General features: G+C 44.7%; 1 protein-coding gene and 1 long non-coding RNA gene across 2 annotated transcripts; one reads left to right on the forward strand and one right to left on the reverse strand.

Annotated features, from left to right (window-relative positions):
* Positions 1-3,213: 3,213 nt before the first annotated feature.
* LOC121139309 lies at positions 3,214-8,468 on the reverse strand. The gene is made up of 3 exons (XR_005876232.1): positions 7,668-8,468; positions 5,696-5,960; positions 3,214-4,704 (listed from the first exon to the last, which is right to left on the reverse strand). It is a non-coding gene; the product is annotated as an uncharacterized LOC121139309 (long non-coding RNA).
* Slc10a1 (solute carrier family 10 member 1) lies at positions 4,378-20,385 on the forward strand. Its single transcript, XM_005072814.4, has 5 exons — positions 4,378-4,733; positions 13,509-13,719; positions 15,327-15,505; positions 17,170-17,366; positions 19,814-20,385. Exons 1-5 carry the CDS (start codon positions 4,378-4,380, stop codon positions 19,957-19,959), a joined length of 1,089 nt encoding a protein of 362 aa, XP_005072871.1. The 3' UTR covers positions 19,960-20,385.
* Positions 20,386-20,795: the final 410 nt, after the last annotated feature.

A 20,795-nucleotide genomic window follows, 5' to 3' on the forward strand; every position in this document is an offset into this window, starting at 1 on the left:
ATGAAATTAATATCACTATTTTCCTATAATTAAGCAGCTATCTATTTGTTCCTCACAATGAACAATGAAAGCTTAAGTGTGTTTTTTTCTTCTTCTCTCTTTCCTTTCCTCTTTTACCCAATGTTAGTCAATAACATTTTCCTCACAGTTAAAATGCTTATTCTTGGAGTTGGAAACGTAGCTCAATGGTGGGACTCATGTCCAAGGCCATGTGTAGTCTAGGACCTGGTATATTTGGCATCTGGTGAGGGCTGGTCACATGGTGGGGGGCACAAGACATCATTATGGGGTTCCAGGGTAAGGCCACGAATCCCATTCATTAAGGGATGACTTTAAGGCCAACTTTCTGTAACACTGGTGGTAAGATTTCAACATGCAAGTTTTGGAAGGACAGAAACATTGAGATACTGACACATCAACACCAATACTTACACAGCAAAGATTACACACATATCAGCTAATACACACCCCATAATTATTCAAATACCCACAGTTACCCTGAAATTTTTTCAGATATTTTTTCAATTCAGTAACTACTCATAGATTGCAAGTGGTTATGTCTCAATTCCTTTTAGTCTAGAAAGTCCTCCCCTAATTTTGTTTCATTTACTTTCTATTTACAAGGACACAAGCCGAGGGCAGGCAAGGTCACAGGTAAAGCACTTGATGCGCCAGCTTCATGGCCTGAGGCTGACCCCTGGAAATCACATAGAGATGAAAGGAGAGAACTGGTCCAGGAAGCTGTCCTCTGGCCTCCACACACATGCCATGTGCACACACACAAATAATAAGTGGATTCCTGTTACTTTTTTAAAAACCACATGCCAATTTTGTTTGTTTGTTTGTTTGGTTGTTGGTTGATTTGGTTTGATTTTCCAAGGCAGGATTTTGCTGCATAACCCTGGCTGTCCTGGAACTCACTCTGTAGACCAGGCTAGCCTTGAACTCACAGAGATCCACCTGTCTCTGCCTCCCACATGCTGAGAATAAAGGTGTGCACCACCACTACCCTGCCTCCAATTTTTTTATTAAATGTCCTGTGATCTAAAACTGTTTCATTGTTTCTTTGTGTTTCATTTCTTTCCTTTTTCTAGCATTTATATTTCCAGCTGGGTCTAAACACTAGTTAGACTTGGATTAGACATTGTGCCTGCAATGACATATTTCATATGATAGGAGTCATGTAACAGGAATCTGCCTCGATATCAGTAATTCCTAATTTAAACTGGTTACAGTAACTGCCCAGTTGCTTAATACATACCTTTCTCACTATAATTAATTGCCCCGACCCGTGGGACATTCACCATGGGGACTGGGGGACACCTAGGAGAAAGATGGGCGACAGGAGATATGAGAAAGGACACCAAGACAGAAATCTGATCAGGGTGACAACTTTTATATCATCCCAAAGAGATTTATGTAGAGGAAGTGAGGAGGGGAAGGAATGGGGGGTGTTAACTGTAGCTGTGGTGAGCCTGGAGGAACAAAGGTCAGTGGGATGGGTCCTCTGGGAACCTAACTGCAGATTCTAACTTTATCTTTCACAATCTACCTTCTATTGTTCAAGCCTACTACGCCCTGATTTACACTAGGCAGATAAGCCACAAATCTGTATTCTCGGAACTTGCTTCCTATCTTAAGAGGTAGTATTTCTGCTACGTAATGGTGCTAAGACTGAATTATGGCGGAGGCCTCTGACAACTAACGATTTATCTGTAGGGTGAGACCCTCTCCCATGTGAACATCCTAATCACCAACCACATTTCCCCTGCCAAGGGTTTTAGCATCAATTGGTAATGCTCACTTTCATCAATTACTACATTAGATGGCTGTAATCAGGTGGTCTTTTTTTACTGATCTTTGATTTGGGTCTAGTCAAAATGTGATCACTATCAAAATTCCATTACATAGTGCTGGCATTTTCCTGATGCAGGCATCAGTTGTTAGCCTTTGCTACTCTTTTAGCTTCTAAGTACGTTAAATTGGGAGTTTTGTGCCCCTGGTCATTGAACAGATGAGTGATTTACATGTGCCTGTGCCACAGGGGCAGGCTTTCCACAAAACTGCTGTGAATGGTGTGATGCTGGGCGGAGCTCCAGGTGATGGATGACGATGCAGATGTGGGGTTTCCCGTCCAGAGGTGCAGTCCGATTCCCCTCCCTCCAACGGGAGCACTCAGCTGTCTTTTAAGGGAAGAACTATTCATTTCAGCTCACAGTTTGCAAGGTTTCAGTCTTTCAAGGCAAGCGGGCCACTCAAACCATGTTGGCTAGTAAGCAGAAGGAATGTCTGTGCTTGTTGGCTTGCCCCAAAGGGAGAAAGCAGCCTCCTTCAGGCCACCATCAATGCTCCAGAATGGCTAGCACCCCCACAGAATGGCTAGTACCCCACAGAATGGCTAGTACCCCACAGAATGGCTAGTACCCCCACAGAACGACTAGCACCCCACAAAATGGCTAGCACCCCCACAGAATGGCTAGTACCCGCACAGAATGACTAGCACCCCACAGAATGGCTAATACCCCCACAGAATGGCTAATACCCCCACAGAATGGCTAATACCCCCACAGAATGGCTAGTGCCCCCACAGAATGGCTAGTACCCCCCAGAATGGCTAGTACCCTCCAGAATGGCTAGTACCCCCCCAGAATGGCTAGCACCCCCACAGAATGGCTAATACCCCCAGAATGGCTAGTACCCCCCAGAATGGCTAGCACCCCCACAGAATGGCTAATACCCCCAGAATGGCTAGCACCGCCACAGAATGGCTAATGCCCCCCCAGAATGGCTAGTACCCCCCAGAATGGCTAGCACCCCCACAGAATGGCTAATACCCCCAGAATGGCTAGCACCGCCACAGAATGGCTAATACCCCCACAGAATGGCTAATACCCCCAGAATGGCTAGTACCCCCAGAATGGCTAGCACCTGCACAGCATGGCTAGCATCCCACAGAGTGTCTGGCATCCACATGCACTGCTCAGCACTCTAACCTCCCTTCTCTTGAGACCAGTCCAACTCAAACGTCAGGAAAACATTCACATCAAACACTCTCTAAGGGAAAAGGATGTCAGTCTTATGTCACCCACACCAGTGAACACGCTATGCATTGCACAACTCCATGGAGCAGCTGCCTCGTGGGCGTGATATGGAATGTATGGACTATTTTCACATCCCCATCTATGCAGGATCTAGAGATCACAGATACCATTGTCAAAGAGTCTCTCACTGTCTTTTTTATTTTTTTAGTTTACTTAAAATATGCATATGAGGAGGGGTACATGTTAGTATGGGTGCCTGTGGAGGCCAGAAGAGGACATCAGATCCTTTAAAGTTGGAGTTACAGGTGGTTATAAGCCGTAGACACTGGGAACCCAACTTGGGAGCCTTACAAAAGTAGTATGTGAAGGAGCTCTCGTTTTCAAGTAGTTACACCAAGCCAAAAGTCTGTTTACCTCTGCCCCACAGTGGCCTAATCACACTAGGTGTGGTGGCTCATACCCATAGCCCCTGCGTGGGAAAGGATGAGACAGGAATGTCACAGATTCAAAGTCAGTGTGGGCTACATGGTAAGACCTTCATCTCAAGAAAACCTAAAGAAAGTGACCATAAGCCTTGTCACAAATCTCAGCAATTAGGACTGTACGAGGCCTCTATCAGAGCCTGTGGGCTCCAACCAGCCAAGAGAAAACTGCTTATGAAAGACCCACCCCCTCCCATCCCTAAGAGGAAGGGAGGGGTGTGGTGCAAGACAGTCACACCCGCCTCTTGGATGCTGCTGATGTTGCACATGGTCCAGGTATGGGCCCAAAACAAGGTCTCACAGGAGGAAACATCCTCTCCTGGAGGCAGCAACACCGCATGCCCCTATACTGTCCAGCGGCCCTCAGGCTCTGCCTATGTGAGGGAACCAAAGGTAGTACAGTCCCTTTCACCTGGGGACTCACTGGGCATGGGGAGGGCACCTTTCCAGGTGAACAACCTGAGGCAACAGGGCCTGAGCTGGAAGGAAGAGGAAAAGGTAAACCTGGTTGGTTGCAGGTCCTACGTGGGTCTCAGAGGAGCTAGAGAAGCATGTCAACAGAGGTCAGAGGAAAGGACCAACCCTGTGCGGTGTGAGTGGCACCCAGCAGGCACAGAGGTCGGGGAACTTGAACAAGGTAGGGGACCCAGGGAGATAAGGCTGTGGCTCTCCTCCCTTTGGAGCCATAGCCAGAGCGAGCAATGGTTCTACAGATTGCATAATCTTTTATTTGCCCACAGCTACATTTTGTCCAGAAACTCTGTCCTGAAAGGAAACTAAAGAAAACATTCAGCAAGCACTGGGCAAGGAAGGCCAGCAGCGAAGAACCAGGGTGGTCCCCGCCGTGCCAGAGGATGGAGGTACACAATATCTCAGCCCCCTTAAATTTCTCTCTGCCGCCTGGCTTTGGCCACCGCCCCACAGACAAGGCGCTGAGTGTCATCCTGGTGTTCATGCTGCTATTTGTCATGTTCTCACTCGGCTGCACCATGGAGTTCAGCAAGATCAAGGCTCACTTCCGGAAGCCCAAAGGGGTGGTCATTGCCATGTTGTCCCAGTACGGTATCATGCCCCTCGCTGCCTTTGTCCTGGGCAAGGTCTTCCATTTGAAACCAATTGAGGCACTGGCCATCCTCATCTGTGGCTGCTCTCCCGGGGGGAACCTGTCCAACCTCTTCACCCTGGCCATGAAGGGGGACATGAACCTCAGGTAAGACTAAGGGTTAGGAGGGAGTAGTGTGGGATTGGGGTGCGGGGGAGATGACATTATCTGGGGAAGATCTGGGCTGGAGCCAGGAAAGGGGGAAGTAGGAGTTGGATTAAGGTTGGCGCTGATAGTCAAAGGTTTATGCTAAGTTGGGGCAGGCTCTGGAGTCTCTTTGGTTTAAGTACCAAGTGAAAAATGCCAAGCTGGTCCAGAAGCATCTTAGACACCCTGAACTCACAGAAGTGTCTCAAGAATTGCTTTAAAGGAATGCAGATTTCAACCAGGGTCCCTGAGAACTGAAGCCACCTAACCATGGCATGGCATTGACTCTGGAACTAAAAATCTAGAAGGGCCATAAAGGGTTCTGCACATTCCAGGGAGACCAAGGTGACTTGGGACCAAATGAACATCTCAAATTCCTGCAGAGAAGAGACTCCAAAGGCTCTCCCCCAGTGTCTGGGCATCCAAGGTATGCCAAGACCCTTCACCCCCAGTGTCTGGGCATCTGAGGTATACCGAGACCCTTCACCCAGTTATCAGAGACCCTTCATCCTGTTGTCAGATGTAATGAGATCGCCATTGGAAGACACCTCAGGTGGAAATGAGGTCCCAGCACTTGCCCAGGTTAGGCAAGGCCCTACTCAGGCTAATAAGCAGAGAGAAAACTTGCTCAACCTCTGGTTCCAAGTTCCAGACTCAGCCATGGGTGTTGATATGGCCATCTCCTGTCAAAGTCCCTTCCTCCCAAGCAAGCCTGTCCTACTCATACACATTAACCAAGCCTCAGATCCCATTGGCTGAGTGTGAATATTACCCCCATGCCCTGCCAGACTTTGAATGTCAGTTGTCCTGAGAATTACTGCATGCATGACAGCAATGACAGTGATGGTAGGAATTTGCACTAAACATTTCTTTTCATCAAAGTCAAATTTTAAACTTATTCTTTATATGTATGGGGGTTTTACCTGTATATATGTGTCTGTGCACTACATGTGCTTAGTGCCCAAGGAGGCCAGAAGGAGGCACTGGATTCCCCTGAAAATGGAGATACAGATGGTTATGAGCTGCCATGTGGATGCTGGGAATCAAACCCAGATCTTCTGGGAGAGTAGCCAGTGTTCTTACCTACTGAGCCATCTCTGCAGCCCCCACAAAGTCCCAGTTTATTCTCTTAATTCCCTTGTTGTCTATTGTGTACATCCTGCACTGATCCTTGTTTCAGTGGCTGACCTGGATGGGTACATACAGGACAGAGTGCTATTACTGACCACATTCACAGATAAGGAAACAGTCTTAGAACTTAACTCCTTTGGATAGGCTGGCTGGCTGCAGAGCTGGTGCATCTACTCACATGTCTTTCGAGCTAGCCTGTTCATTGACTGAGTGAATGGACCTGCCCATCAGGCTCAAAGACACTGGCCCCTCTGATCAGACCTGAGTATTGTACAGGAGGGGAATCCAGACATCAGTTTCCTGGCTTTCTTTTTTAAGGGTTTTTACTTTATATGTCTGAGTGTATATAAGGACACTGTGCGCATGTCCTGGGGTCCATGCAGGCCAGAAGACTGTACTGGATCCCCTGAAACTGCAACCATAGATGGTTGTGAGTCACTATGTGGATGCTGGGAGTCAAACCCGGGACCTCTGGAAGAGCAGCCAGTGCTTTTAACAACTGAGCCATCTCTCCAGCCCCAAGGTTTCTGAAGCTGAATCTCCATTTTTAAGTGAAATCTCCAAAATTTCAAACATCACCAAGTCATCCAAATGTATCTAAAAGTCTGAGCAAACCAAACAGCGTCTAAGGGCAAGACGCTGGTCTACTTTGAGGCCTCTCTTTAAGCTCACTATGTTCCACTTAAGAGTTAGAAACAAATGGTGAGGAACTAGAGAGACGGCTCAGTGGTTAAGAGCACAGAGTGTTCTTCCAGAAGACCTGGGTTCTATTCCCAGCACCCATATGGCGGTTCACAGCTGTCTATAACTTCAGCTCCAAGGGATCAGACACCTCCACAGACATACATGCAGGCAAAACACCAACACACTTGGTATAAAAGTAAATAAGTAAAAAGATATGTTTCTTTAAAAAAAAGAAGAAGAAGAAGTAAATGGTGAGACTCCCATTGCTCCATTTTGCTGAATATTACCCCCAGGGAAACAGAAGTCAATAAACCTGCCAACGGTCTCCTAAGAGCCATGCAAAAGAGGGCTCAGAGCCCTCTCCCATGGTTGTTCAGTCTTCAAAATGAATTAAGTCTGAGGGGGGAACCAGACAGCCAGGCAGGGCAGACCCTTCCTTAAAGACGCATAGGCAAGAGAAAACACATAGAGGAAGCGAGTTTGTTGGGGACCACCTTGACTCTTGCTGTCCTCAAACACTCTGCTGCCTTTAACCTGCTGGTCCCCAAACAGAGCCCAGAGTCAGTGGTCAGGGAGACAAAAGGCCTGGACACCACACCAGGATCCCTACAAGTTCCCCACTAGGACAAAGGAAGCCATTGCGATCCCTACACATTTCCCACTTCACCATAGGGACTGGACAGTCACTTCACAGTGTCCTCAGCATGTGCCTCTAATCTTTCTACTCCTTTCCAGTTTACAGATTTAAAAAAAAAAAGCAGGACCCGTCCATCCTTAAGCAAGAAGGGGCTGGAGGCAGTGGTGAATGTCTGTCATCCCAGCTACCCCAGTGGCCAGGTGGCTGAGGGAGGGGAATGCTTGAGAGTCCATCTCAGATAAAAGAACTTGGAAGTAAGCCTGGTATGGTAGCACAGGCCTGTAATGCCAGCATGTGGAAGGTGAAGGCAGAAGGTGTCAGGAGTTCAAGGTCACCCTCCACTACACATGAAGTTGTAGGTTACAACTGCCTGAAAAAGCAAAAACAAACAAGAACAAAACAAACAAGAAAGGAAGAATGGAAACACAAATATGCCATCCCACCTTAACCAGAAACAAGGTCCACAATGTTGCAATCTTAGGAGCAAGAATCTGGAGGTCACCTCCCATCCAGGTCCTTCCGGGTAAACTGAGTACTACAATAGTCACAGGTGGTAGCAGGTGGGGAGTGGATACCTCTGACAGTCCCCAATATCTGTAATTGTGAGGGAAAATAAATGCCTGAGGTTCTGGGAACACGGCTCTACACATCTAAGTGTCAACGCACACAAAGTCCCAGAACACACTCTAGAACTCCCGACACAAAGCCAGAGTAAGCATGATGTCTCTGGACGAGAAGACAAACACACAACTTGTAAATTGGTCTATAAAGAGACCAATCGTTTGCACAGAAGCCACCATACGCTTCCCAATCTCATTCCCTCTCCCACACCTCGAAGAGAGCAGGGTTTGGCTCCAGCAACTCCAAGGACATTTTTTTTTATCGTTTTTGTTCGTATGCTGCTGCTGTTTTGTTTTAGGTTGTTTGTGACAGAGTCTAATGTAGCCAGGGATGGCTTTGTACTCACTGTGTAGGCAAACATGACCTTGAACTTCTGGTCTTCCTGTCCCCACCTGGCTGCTGAAATTACAAGCTGCCACCATCATTCCTGGCGGTCTCTCTGTGTATCTCCCTCTCTCAATGTGTGTGAGTGTGTCTATGTATGTGTGTGCCATGTGTGTTCGTGTGTACCTGCTGAGACCAGAAGAGGACTCCAGAACTGGAGCTGGAGTTGCAGGAGGTGTGCTGGGAAACGAATGTGGGTCTTCTGGAAGAACAGCAAGCACTCCTAAGTATTAAGCCATTTTTCCAGTCCCTGGTGCTCTCTCTCTCTCTCTCTCTCTCTCTCTCTCTCTCTCTCTCTCTCTCTCTCTCTCTCTCTCTCTCTCTCTCTCTCTCTCTCTCTCTCTCTCTCTCTGTCTCTCTCTCTCTGTTTCTCTTTCTCAAGATTTAATTTATTTATTTGTAGGTTTTATGTACAAGAGTGCTCTGTCTTCATACACACAAGATCTCATTACAGATGGTTGTGAGCCACCATGTGATTGCTGGGAATTGAACTCAGGACCTCTGGAAGAGCAGCCGGTGCTCTTAACCCCTGATCATCTCTCCCTCTGCGACTCCCTCCCTTGCCCTGCGTTCTTTTTAAACTATCCCCATACATACAAGATATTTTCAAACCCGCATGTACCAGCCACATGCACAAACAGATAATCTACTGTATTTGCATGTTCTAAATTTAGTATCAACAGGTCATACATACATTTGGCAATTTGCTCTAAGAGCTGGTGTCTTAGCTTCCTGACCAAAAGCAACTTAGGGAGAAAGGGGCTTATTTTACCTTGCAGTTTATAGTTGATTGTCCGGGGAAGTTGGGGCAAGAACTCAAGGCAGGAGCTGATACAGAGGCCATGGAGCAGTGCTGCTCACTCACTGACCTGTTCCTCATGGTTTGCTCAGCCTGCTTTCTCACAGCACCCAGAACCACCAGCTGCGCCCTTCCCCGTCAATCCTCAGTCAAAAACAAAAACAAAAACAAAAAACACAAAATGTCCTACAGATTGTCTGCAAGCCAATTCTACGGAGGCATTTTCTCAATGAAGATTTCTTCTTCCCAAATGACCCTAGTTTGTGTCAAGTTGACACCAAAACTAGCCAACACAGTTAGGCGTGTCAGTAAAATACTTGCTGTAGACTGCCCCAAGCACATGGCTACCTTGTTCCCAGGTGAGAGCATGTGAGGTAAGAGCAGGGACTGGAGATTACGGGGCTCACACGTCATCTGCAAGGAAGCTTCCAGAGCTGCTCCACTTCACAATTCCTTAGGGGGGAAATCTGGGTTTTGGGTGCCTTTTTGCTTTGTTTTGGTTTGGTTTTTGAGACAGGGTCTCTCTGTGTAACAGCTCTGGCTCTCCTGGAACTCATTTTATAGGCCAGCCTGGCCTCGAACTCACAGAGATCCACCTGCCTCTGCCTCCCGAGTGCTGGGATTAAAGGCGTGCGCCACCACTGCTCCGTTTTTTTCAGCATCTTTTTATTTGGAATCACTGGGCTTTGTCATTTTGTCAGCTGGTTGGTGTGTAGCAAATCACAATTTAACTGGACTTCATGGGAGGCCTAGCACCTTTTGTGGATAATCATTTGGGTGTCTTCATCTGGAAGAGGGATGGACTGTGTTTCTATGGGGTTGTTCTGAAAGAACTTTTTTGATTTACAAAGTGATTTGAATGTATCTCTTCAGTGTGGGACACACACACACACACACACACACACACAGACGTCTTACACTTAGTAAGTGCTTCTAACTTAGCTATACTGTTTTATCATGACTATTATCATGACTAGTCAGAGATTTAATAAATCCTTACTGTCTACAAGGATATTTCCTATATTTTCTTTGAAAAACTTGAAAAGTATTTGCCTTGTTTTGTTTTTCAAGACAGAGTTGTTTTATGTAACAGCTCTGGCTGTCCTGAAACTTGCTTTGTAGACCAGGCTGGCCTCGAACTCACAGATCTCCCTGCCTCTACCTCCCAAGGTCTGGGATTAAAAGCGTGCACCACCACCACCCGACTTCACATGGAAATCTTTTTTTATTATTATTATTTTAATTTTAAATAGCTTGTTTTACATGTCAATCCCAGTTCCCTCTCCCTCCCCTCCTTCCTCACCCCTCCACCACCCCAACCCCCAGCCTCCCACCCTATTGCCAATTCCTTCCAGAGTCTAGAGTCTGTCATTTCACTCAGGGTAAGGTCCAGGCACTCCCCTAAGAGTCCAGGCTGAGAGAGCATCCCTCTTTGTGTTATGAACACAAGATATCTGTTTGTATTCCAGGGATAAACACTGATCCACTGCTCAGGGCCCCATAGGTTGCCCAGGCCTCCTCACTGACACTCACATTCGGGGGGGGGGGGGTCTGGATCAGTCCCATGCTGGCCTCTCAGCCATCGGTCTGGGGTCTGAGAGCTCTCCCCTGTTCAGATCAGCTGTCTCTGCTGGTTTTGCCAGCCCATTCTTTGCCAATTTGCTCATCGCTCCTCTCTCTGTGTCACTGGGTTCCTTGGGTTCAGTTCAGTGTTTAACTGTGGGTGTTTGCCTCTGCTTCCATCAGTCACTGGATGAAGGCTCCCGGATAGTTATAGACATCAAGTTCATTATCAGGAATGGGCATTCGAGGTGGTCTCTCCACTATTGCTTAGCTTGCCAATTGGTGTCATCCCTTTAGATCACTAGAGGTCTCACTGGTGCCTGATCTGTCTTCTAACCTATGATTCCCTCTTCCCCCTATTCTACCCCCTCCACTCAACCTTCCTGTTCCCCCATCACATGGAAATCTTAAATCAACTTACAACTTATTTTTATGAGTGATCCAATCCTATCTAATCTTATTTTCCATCTGAATAAATATTAAGCACCATTCATTTTTTTCCTCCAGTACTACTTAGCACCACCTCTCTTATTAGTCAAACAAGGTTGAACTTTTATCTGGACTCTATCTTATTGGTCAATGTGGCTGTTTTTCTGTCAGTGCATTTTCTTAATTACAGTGACTTTACAGATCACTTCATGAAAATGATAACAGTTTTTCACCTTTCTACTTTTGTACTTGAATTTTAGGATCAGCTTTCAAATCTATAAAATTTCTAGAATTCTGATGAACCTTACATTGAATGTGTGTGTGTGTGTGTGTGTGTGTGTGTGTGTGTGTGTGTGTGTGTGTGTGTTTACCTGAATGTCTGTGAACCACATGCCTGCCTGATGTCCTCTTTACAGGGAGTCAGATCCCCTGGAACTGGAGTTACAAATGGTTGTGAGCTGCCATGTGGCTGCTGGGAATTGAACCCAGGTCTTCCAGAAGTTGCTAATGTTCTCAATCCCTGAGCCATCTCTCCTACCCCAGCATTTACACACAAGTTTTGAGACTATTTTCACTCATAGTTCCAGAGGGATAGTCCATCATAATGGGGAGGGTATGATAGGAGCTGGAAGTTGGATGATCACATCATCCATATACAGGAAGTAGTAAAAGCAAACAGGAAGTGGGTGGGCTATAAAACCTCAAGGCCCACCCCCAGTGACATACTTCTTCCACCAAATCTCTCCCTCCCTATAACCTTTCCTAACAGCACCACCAACTGAGGCCCAGTTTTCACCTACATGAGCACATAGGGGGCATCTCTCACTCAAACCATCTCGCTGGTCTGCCATGACTGTAGAACCACTCTTAGGTCTTCTTCCATACCTTTCTATGATGTTGTAGTTGGAAGTTTCTATTCCTCCCTGCCTGTTCTCAAATAACCAGCAGCCATTTCCCAAATAACTGACTTGGAGACTTAATATGTATTAGTTATAAATGATCCACCAATAGCTCAGGCTTGTTACTAACTAGCTCATACATTTTAATTAACCCATATTTCTTATCTATGCTTTGCCATGTGGTTAGTTCATGGCTTGTTACCTTATTTTCTATACATGCTGCTTCCTCAGTGACTGACGGTCTTCTGATTCTGCTCTTTTCCTTCCCATCATTCTTGGCTTGGTTGCCCTGCCTATGCTTCCTGCTGGGCTATGGGCCAATCAGCACTTTATTAAACCAGTTCGACAAATCTTTACATTCTACAAGAGGATTATTAAGCAGTCTGATGTTTCATAATTTCTTCAGTAAAAATCTTGTCATCTCCTTGATTTATTTCAAAATATTTTATAATTTTGATTACAAATGCCATCTTTTAAAAAACCTTTCTGAGGAGCTAGAGAGATGGCTCAGCAGCTAAAAACACTGGTTGATCTTCCAGAGGACCTGGGTTTAATTCCCAGCACCCACATGGCAGCTCACAACTGTCTATAGTTCCAGTTCCAGGGGATCTAACACCCTCACACAGACATATATGCAGACAAAACACCAATGCATATAAAATTAATCATTAATTTTTTTCTTAGTAGCATATCTGATCCCAATTTATCTTAGATTGCTCATATGTTTATAGCCCTGTTAATTTTTTAGTTATAATGGAAAATTTCCTCTATGATCAATCCTTAACCAAAAAAATTTTTTTCTCTTCCTATCCACTCCTATTTCTCTTGCTGTCTACTGCAATATATAAAAGAGGTGATAACATTGTTGATGTACTAAACTTTTTAACATTGAATCTTGAATTTTCTGTGTCTATCTTACTATGGTTTCTAATAATATAGTATGTCCAAAAGCAACTTGAGGATAAGGGGTTTATTTTGCTTATACTTCCACATCACAACCATCATTGAAGAAAGGCAGGATGAGAACCTGCAGCAAGGAACTCAAGCAGAGGCCATGGAGGGTAGCTGCTGCTGAGTTGCTCCTCATGGCTTTCTCAGTCTTTAACGCATCCAGGACCACCTGCCCAGGGCTGGCATGCATAGTGAGGTGGGTCCTCCAACTCAATCATCAGTCAAGAAAAACTGGTTTTATTTAAATTGGAATGGCATCTTCTTCAATAAAGCACATGGGTTTTGAAGAAGCTGGACAGGCCTGAGCTTGTGTCTTCTATCAGCCACTTACTATGTGCAGTTTGGAGTAAGTCTAGTGTTTACTCAGCTTCTTTAGAGAAGACTGGGCAGAGAGAGGGTACAAGCAGGAAGAAACAGGAACTCTCCCGTCTGCTGAGATGCTAAGGAGGTAAGGTGTGGCTGTGGCTTGCTCCTTTTCTCTGATCTTCAGACAGGCTTTACTTGTACAAGCAAGGTATCACCACAGAACAGCATGCTTACTGTTTACTGCCCAACAAAGTGGTATAAGGTACGCAACACCGTGTCTAGCATACTCAAACATCTACCCGAGTTTTTCTTTTTCTTTATCTCCCACTCAGCATTGTGATGACCACCTGCTCTACCTTTGCTGCCTTGGGCATGATGCCTCTCCTCTTGTACATCTACACAAAAGGGATCTATGACGGAGACCTCAAGGACAAGGTGCCCTATGGAGGCATTATGATATCACTGGTCATGGTTCTCATTCCTTGTAGCTTAGGGATCTTCCTCAAGACCAAAAGGCCACAGTATGTTCCCTACATCATCAAGGTAAGAACTGAGGGTCCTGCTTAAACAAAGCATGGTAACAGCAATTATCACCACAGGCAATTTAGGAGAGCTTTTTTTTCCTTTTTTTCTTTTTCTTTTGCTCTGTCCTAGGGGCTCTAGTTGGATGCTGGGTCACTTGGCAAGGGGCAGTTCATATTCCAAGACACAATAGAGAGGACATGCCCCCAATGACCTAAGAACCTAAGGCTCCCACCCTAGGCCAGAGTACTTCCTTGTAGCATCTATGGACATGTAGAGGTGGGTGTCTCACAAAAAAAATCAAGTAAACATCACACACAGGAATAAAATGGAAACTAGAGCCAAGTTGCAGCATAATCATTACAAAATAACTGATAACCAAGTATGTTGCTATACATTTCTTTATTCAAAAGATGAAAAACCAAGACAAATTTACACATTTTGGAACATGCTGCAAAGAGCATGGGAGAAAATTTACATCCTTGTTTCATAATGAAAACCCTGAGCAATTATTTCACCAGAACCTACCAATTAAGGGTTCACAGTAGTGTATGTAAGATGCAACTGCAAAGTTAACTTTAGGATAAAAAGATGCCATTGCACCCAGTACATGTTTCTACCTCACTTACTGAGAGGGGGCAAGATGGAGTTACAGAGTTTATAAAAATGCTATTACACGTTCCTGGAACTTCCCCACCTTGTTTCCAGATCACACAAGTGAGCAGGTTTCTCTTTAGGGTTACTCATCATTAGGCTACCTGGTTCAACCGTCTTGTGCATCAGTTTTGCTTCTAATGACTCTTGGCAATTCACCCTAAAACAGAGCCCCTCAATTTCCCTAAGACTGCAACCCTTTAATAACTCATGTTGTGGTAACCCCCAACCATAAAATTTTTGTTTCTAGTTCATAACTGATTTTGTCACTATTGTGAATCTTTGTTTTCCGATGGTCTGACACAACCTCTGTGAGAGGGTCATTTGACTCCCCCCAAAAGGGGTGCAACCCATAAGTTGAGAATTGCTGCTCTAAAACAAAATGAAGTTCCTCCCTGTAATGGAGGCTGAAAAAAGCTCCAAAACACTTTTGGGTACAGTCGTGTGCAAATGTTTACAGACTGAAAACATTGCTTATAAGTATCAGTTTCACAGGACCAGGGAATCTCATCTTTTCACAGCTACAGCACAAAAGTCATTGAATTTCACAGCAGTCTGAGCTATGTCAAAAGCAGCTGGCTGTGCTTGGTTGATGTTTTAGTCATTAAAATATTAGCAAACAAGCCAGGTGTTGGTAGCACATGCATTTAATCCCAGCACTCAGCAGGCAGATCTCTGTGAGTTCGAGGCCAGCCTGGTCTACAGAGTTCCAGGACAGGCTCCAAAACAATAGAGAGAAACCTGGTCTCAAAAAAAAAAAAAAAAAAAAGAAAAAAAAAAAAAAAAAAGAAAAAAAATTAGCAAACGTTTTCTAGCTACTTATAAGAAACCCCACACACAAAAATGGGAGATAAAGGTTTTTCGTATCTCCTTCCTGTTCTAATAAAAATGACCTCTGCTAACAATTCCTGTGTCTTCCCACTCCTGTGTCCACCCACACCCTTCTAATGTCCTTTTTTTGTCCCCATGTCCAGGGAGGAATGACCATCACTTTCTTACTCAGTGTGGCGGTCACAGTCCTGTCTATCATCAATGTGGGCAACAGCATCAAGTTCGCCATGACACCGCCATTACTGGCCACCTCCTCCCTAATGCCTTTCTCTGGCTTCCTACTGGGCTACGCTCTCTCTGCTCTCTTCCAGCTCAATCCAAGGTAGGTCTCTTAGGTTCCGTTTCCCTCAGGCCTTTCTTATGGTGGGGCACCAACCGAACAAGGACTTTGTGAGCAATGAGAAACAGAGGGTGGAGGTGTTGCACTAATAGTGAGGTCTACCATCTCCCAGTGTTGAGAGCCCGCCCACCTCCTGGAGCTGCCTGACTTTGTGGACTGGGGTAGCTTTTAATACCACTGCTAATTCTTCTTGTCCACTCATCTTGCTCTTCTGACAAGAACAATGTAGGATAGAAGTTACGTTAAGTTGTACTCCTAGCTGGGGTCTTTAGCTATAGTGCAACCCAACTCACAAACACAGCCACTGCAAAAGATCAATCAACTTGAGGGTCAGTGGGAACATCAGAGGTCTGCTGGCCTATAATACTTAATGTAGGAGTCTATAGTTAACCTTCCTAATGCTGAAGCTATTTAACACAGTTCCTCTTGTGGTGGTGATCACCAACCACAAAATTATTTCATTACTACTTCATAACTGTAGTTTTACTATTGTTATGAATCATAATGGAAATGTGTTTTCCAATGGTCTTAGACAACCCCTGTGTAAGTCTTTCAACCCCCAAGATGAGAACCACTGCATTAAGAGAAAATCACCCTATACCCTAAGAGATGCTCATTTGCAAAGCACACACAAAATCCACTATTGCAGCCATGTTGATAAAGATGAAATTACTATGCATGTATACCACTCAAGGGAAAAGGCTGCCCATGACCAGTGCTGCAGTACCACTAATTCTGGATGCTACAGATCACAATGGCCACAGCACCAAAAGTAATCCCAGCATTCTCATAATGCACTAAAGCCAGTAAATTACCTTAACACACTTGGAATATGTATTCACTAAATATAAACATCAATCCAGAAAATGGAAAGCAAAATTAGGGAAGTAAAGCTTTCAAAGATAACATAGTGGGGCTGGCATTTGCTTCTAATGACAAGTTCTAGAATTAGTCATGTTAGCATCAGCGCACACCTTTAATCTCAGCACTCGGGAGGCAGAGGGAAGAGTTCGAGGCAGCCTGGTTTGTAAGAGCTAGTTCCAGGACAGCCTCCAAAGCCACAGAAAAACCCTGTGTGTGTGTGTGGGGGGGGGGGAATGGAGATGTTAGCTACAAACAGGAACAAGATGAGGTCTGCAACATTTCAATCTCCTGTCTAGTCAAAAGTACAACTATCTTACAAGACTAACATAACTGATGAATGATACTGGCTCCCAATTTCACTCATCTGCTACTTTCAAGTTTTAACTTAGCAGTTCTATAAAAGGACCAATCACAATTTCCAAGCAATTCAAAAGAAAAGGCCTTTCTTGGGGCCAGATAGATGTAGCTCATTGGTAGAGTACATGCCTAGTACAAACACAAGGTAAACACAAGGTCAAGCAGTCCCCAGCACAAGCATGTATGCACACACAACACAGCCTTTTATAAACTTCTGTACCATTTCATCTCCATCCTTCTCAGAGTTAAGATTGGCATGAGGAATCAGGTTGATTTTTTTCCAAACCCGTTATGTATTTCAACTTCCAGGTTCTTGCTACCTTCCTACACTGGATGCTATAGGCCTAAAGTGTTAAAAGGGGGAAGGGCAGTCACAGCAGCTGCCAACTGTCTTTTGTGTTAAGCACCTTTCCCTACTCACACAGGTGCAGACGCACCATCAGCATGGAAACAGGATTTCAAAACGTCCAACTCTGTTCTACCATCCTCAATGTGACCTTCCCCCCTGAAGTCATCGGACCACTCTTCTTCTTTCCTCTTCTCTATATGGTTTTCCAAATTGCAGAAGCAATTCTCTTCATTGTTATCTTCCGGTGCTATGAGAAAATCAAGCCTCCCAAGGGTGAGTATTCAATCATCTCCCCTTTGAATACTGCCACACACACTGGACCTGAGCTACTAAGAGGTTCCCAGCAGGGACCTGACCAAGGGTAGCACTAAAAATATGCAAGACTTTAAACAGTGAAGGTCATTTCCATCAGTATCACTGTCATTAGTTGAGAAAATCAAGTTGTGGAGTTTTTCTCAGGGGGCTGAGTGGATTACTTGTTTTTAAGCAAAAGAACCTTCACTATAATAGGACACAACTACCTTGCCTCTAATATATTTCTAGGGTGTTTATTTGGGAAGCTTCATCATTCTTCCAGTATTGTCTTCTGCAACCAAGTCAAGCCCTAGCATCCTAGTGCCCCCACAGGGAAAGCACAAGACAGCCCTAATACAACAGAATCCAAAGATTATACAGTAATTTAATCACACGCTTCTTAAATACCTATCTGATATGACTTATTACTAGAACAGAGCACTTTGTTTTTTGAGACAGGATCTCTCTGTGTAGCCCTGGTTGTCTTGAACTTAAACTCTGTTGGCAGAGTTTGCCTGGAAGGATTCACCTACCTCGATATTGTGATTAAAGGTGTGTTCCACCACATGGCTTAGAGCACTTAGAATGTTCAAGGAAAGTTTTATTATAATCAGAATATGATTAAACCTCAAAAGAAGCCCAGAACCTCTCTCCCAAAGTGCTTCTTAGAGACACAGATTGACAGTAAAGAACATTTGCAAGGGCTAGAGAGATGGGTCAGCATGGTTGTTTTTCCACAGGACCCATAAGGCCCAGGAGATGCCCCTCTTCTGGCCTTCACTGATACTGCATGCAAACCCGTATGTGTAAAAACAAAGTGGTCCTTAAAAGAACCTCTAAATTGTTTGCATGAGTGCATGCACATAGACCCATGTAGTCAGAACTCCTGAGTAAATTCTCTTTCCATGTGGATTTCAAGGTTCAAACCTGCTCAGCAGTGAGCACCTTCACCTGCCGAGTCCTCACCAGCCATCAGCATACTCTAACCATTTTTTTGTGGCAATGAGCACTGAACTGAGTAGCTCATGTGTACAAAGTAAATACTCCACCTTCATTTTTTGTTTTCTGTATGTAGTTCAGGATAGCCTCAAACTGGAGATTTTCCAGCCTCCAAGCAATCAAATTATATCATGTACATGTCTAGGCATATCATTTTAGTAGTGGAAATCAAATCCAAGACTTGGTATGCTAGGAAAGCATTCCCCCACTGAATTACACCTCCAGATCCTTTATGCTTTTTTTTTTCTTTTATTGGTTTTTCGAGATAGGGTTTCTCTGTGGCTTTGGAGGCTGTCCTGGAACTAGCTCTTGTAGACCAGGCTAGTCTGGAACTCAGAGATCGGCCTGCCTCTGCCTCCAGAGTGCTGGGATTAAAGGCATGCGCCAACACCGCCCAGCTATGAATGCCTTTTAAACAAAAAGCTAACAGCAACTGTGACTTGCACCTCAAGACAGATTCAAAACTTGGCCTGGCAGAATTCACCATTTCCAGACTAGCAAATGCCAATGTTCTTTTTGCAAGTGATCCTGGTTATCAAGAAGCCAAAATTGAAAGCAAGGTGCTGATCACACTACGGAACCACTAAAACCTTTGGTTCAAAACTAGTTGGGGAAAGAACCTAAGTCTAAAGTCTTACCTCACAACTCACTTCTAGAGCCAATTAGGTTCTAGGCTTAAAGCTGTAGTCCCAGAAAACCTGTAATTACTTTCAATGTGAAACTCCATGGATTGTCAGTCAAGACCTTAAAAAATGCCAAAACGAAGTGAAAACAGCTTGACCCATTTCTTCTAAGTGGGAGAGCATGGAAGATAGACCTTAACTTCCCTTCAAAGTTCATCACTCCACACAGGAATGAGTGAATGAAAACCCAGGTTGAGAAAGGTAGGGGTTGACAGTCTGAAATGTCTGATCAGATTCCCATTTTCTTCCTACCTTCCCTTCCTTCAGAACTTACTACTTACCTAAACCCCCCTTTGCTCTACTGCTTTATGAATTGTTAGAGCGATGAAAATCCTACAAAAGCATCTTGTTACTTAGCGCACACCCTTTGGAGTTCTTGTTTTGTATTTGGACAAGCTTTGTGTTTGCCTTAGTTACTTTTCTATCTCTGTGATACTAGACATCTGATCAAGGCAACTTACAGAAGGGTTTATTGGGAGCTCAGAGTTCACAATCATTATGGTGGGGAGCATGACATTGCACCAGAGCAGTAACTGAGCTTACATCCTGATCCATATGCAGACAGGCTAACTAGGAATGGTGAGGCATGTAGGCTTTTGAAACCTCAACAGCCCACCCCACCTGACACACCTCCAAGGCCAAACAGTTCCAAGTAGAAACAAAGCATTCAAGTATGAGCCTATAGGGGCCATTCCTTCAAACCACCACAGTATTCCTCAGCTGTTCTTCCTTTTAACTTCACAGAGAAAACAAAAGTGATCTACAAGGCTGCTGCAACTGAAGATGCTACTCCAGGAACTCTGGAAAAAGGCACCCACAATGGAAATATTCCTTCTACACAACCTAGCCCTTCCCCCAATGGCCTGGATTCTGGACAGGTGGCAATTTAGAATGCCTATATGAAAAATGAGAAGCCAACAAGCAACACCAAGCTTGCCTGAATGTATAGTACTTCCAGCAAACCTATCAGCAGAATCATGAAGCCATAACCTGAGCTCGAGGGGCAAGGGGCAATCTACCCAGGAACCATCACTCATCCCCAACATGCAATTTGCTATCTGTTCAAAAAATAAACAAGAACCTGGCAAAGTGGTTCATATTTATGATTTCAATGCTCAGAAACTCAAGGTATGAACCACGACTGTCAAACCAAAAATACTCTTAAGTGGCTATGAACTCTTAGGGCTGAACCAAACTTGCACTCACCTCTGCTCTCTCTACAGCATGTGATAAACATGGGTGCTTTGTTCATTAAACATCCCCAACTTGTTTCAAGTACTCAAAAGGAAATAAACTATAACACACTAATATTCTAACTTATGAAATTTCCAATCTTTTTTTTTTTCTTTCAGGGTTTCTCTGTATTGTTTTGGAGGCTGTCCTGGAGCTCACACTGTAGACCAGGCTGGCCTCGAACTCACGGAGATCCACCTGCCTCTGCCTTCCAAGTGCTGGGATTAAAGGCATGCGCCACCAATGCCCGGCCATGAAATTTCCAATCTTAATTCTTTTTCCTTTGCCACATGACCTGGGTTCAAGTTCAAGTCAATAGCAAGTATATAAAGGCAGTGGTGGCAACACCTTTAATGCTTTAATCCCAGCAATAGGGAGGCAGAGGCAGGCAGATCTCTGATTTCCAGACCAGCCTGGTCTATTAACAGTATTACAGGACAGCCAGAGCTGTTACACCACCCTGTCTTGAAAAACAAAACACACAAAAGAAATT

This window comes from Mesocricetus auratus, unplaced genomic scaffold (genome assembly GCF_017639785.1).
Source record: "Mesocricetus auratus isolate SY011 unplaced genomic scaffold, BCM_Maur_2.0 Super-Scaffold_15014, whole genome shotgun sequence".
Classification (NCBI taxonomy): domain Eukaryota; kingdom Metazoa; phylum Chordata; class Mammalia; order Rodentia; family Cricetidae; genus Mesocricetus; species Mesocricetus auratus.

Excerpts from the sequence above, each read along its gene's own strand:
- Slc10a1 (XM_005072814.4), top strand. The coding sequence starts at position 4,378 with ATGGAGGTACACAATATCTCAGCCCCCTTAAATTTCTCTCTGCCGCCT. Across the intron at positions 4,734-13,508 it reads AAGGGGGACATGAACCTCAG|CATTGTGATGACCACCTGCT; the intron begins GTAAGACTAAGG and ends TCTCCCACTCAG. Across the intron at positions 13,720-15,326 it reads ATGTTCCCTACATCATCAAG|GGAGGAATGACCATCACTTT; the intron begins GTAAGAACTGAG and ends CCCCATGTCCAG.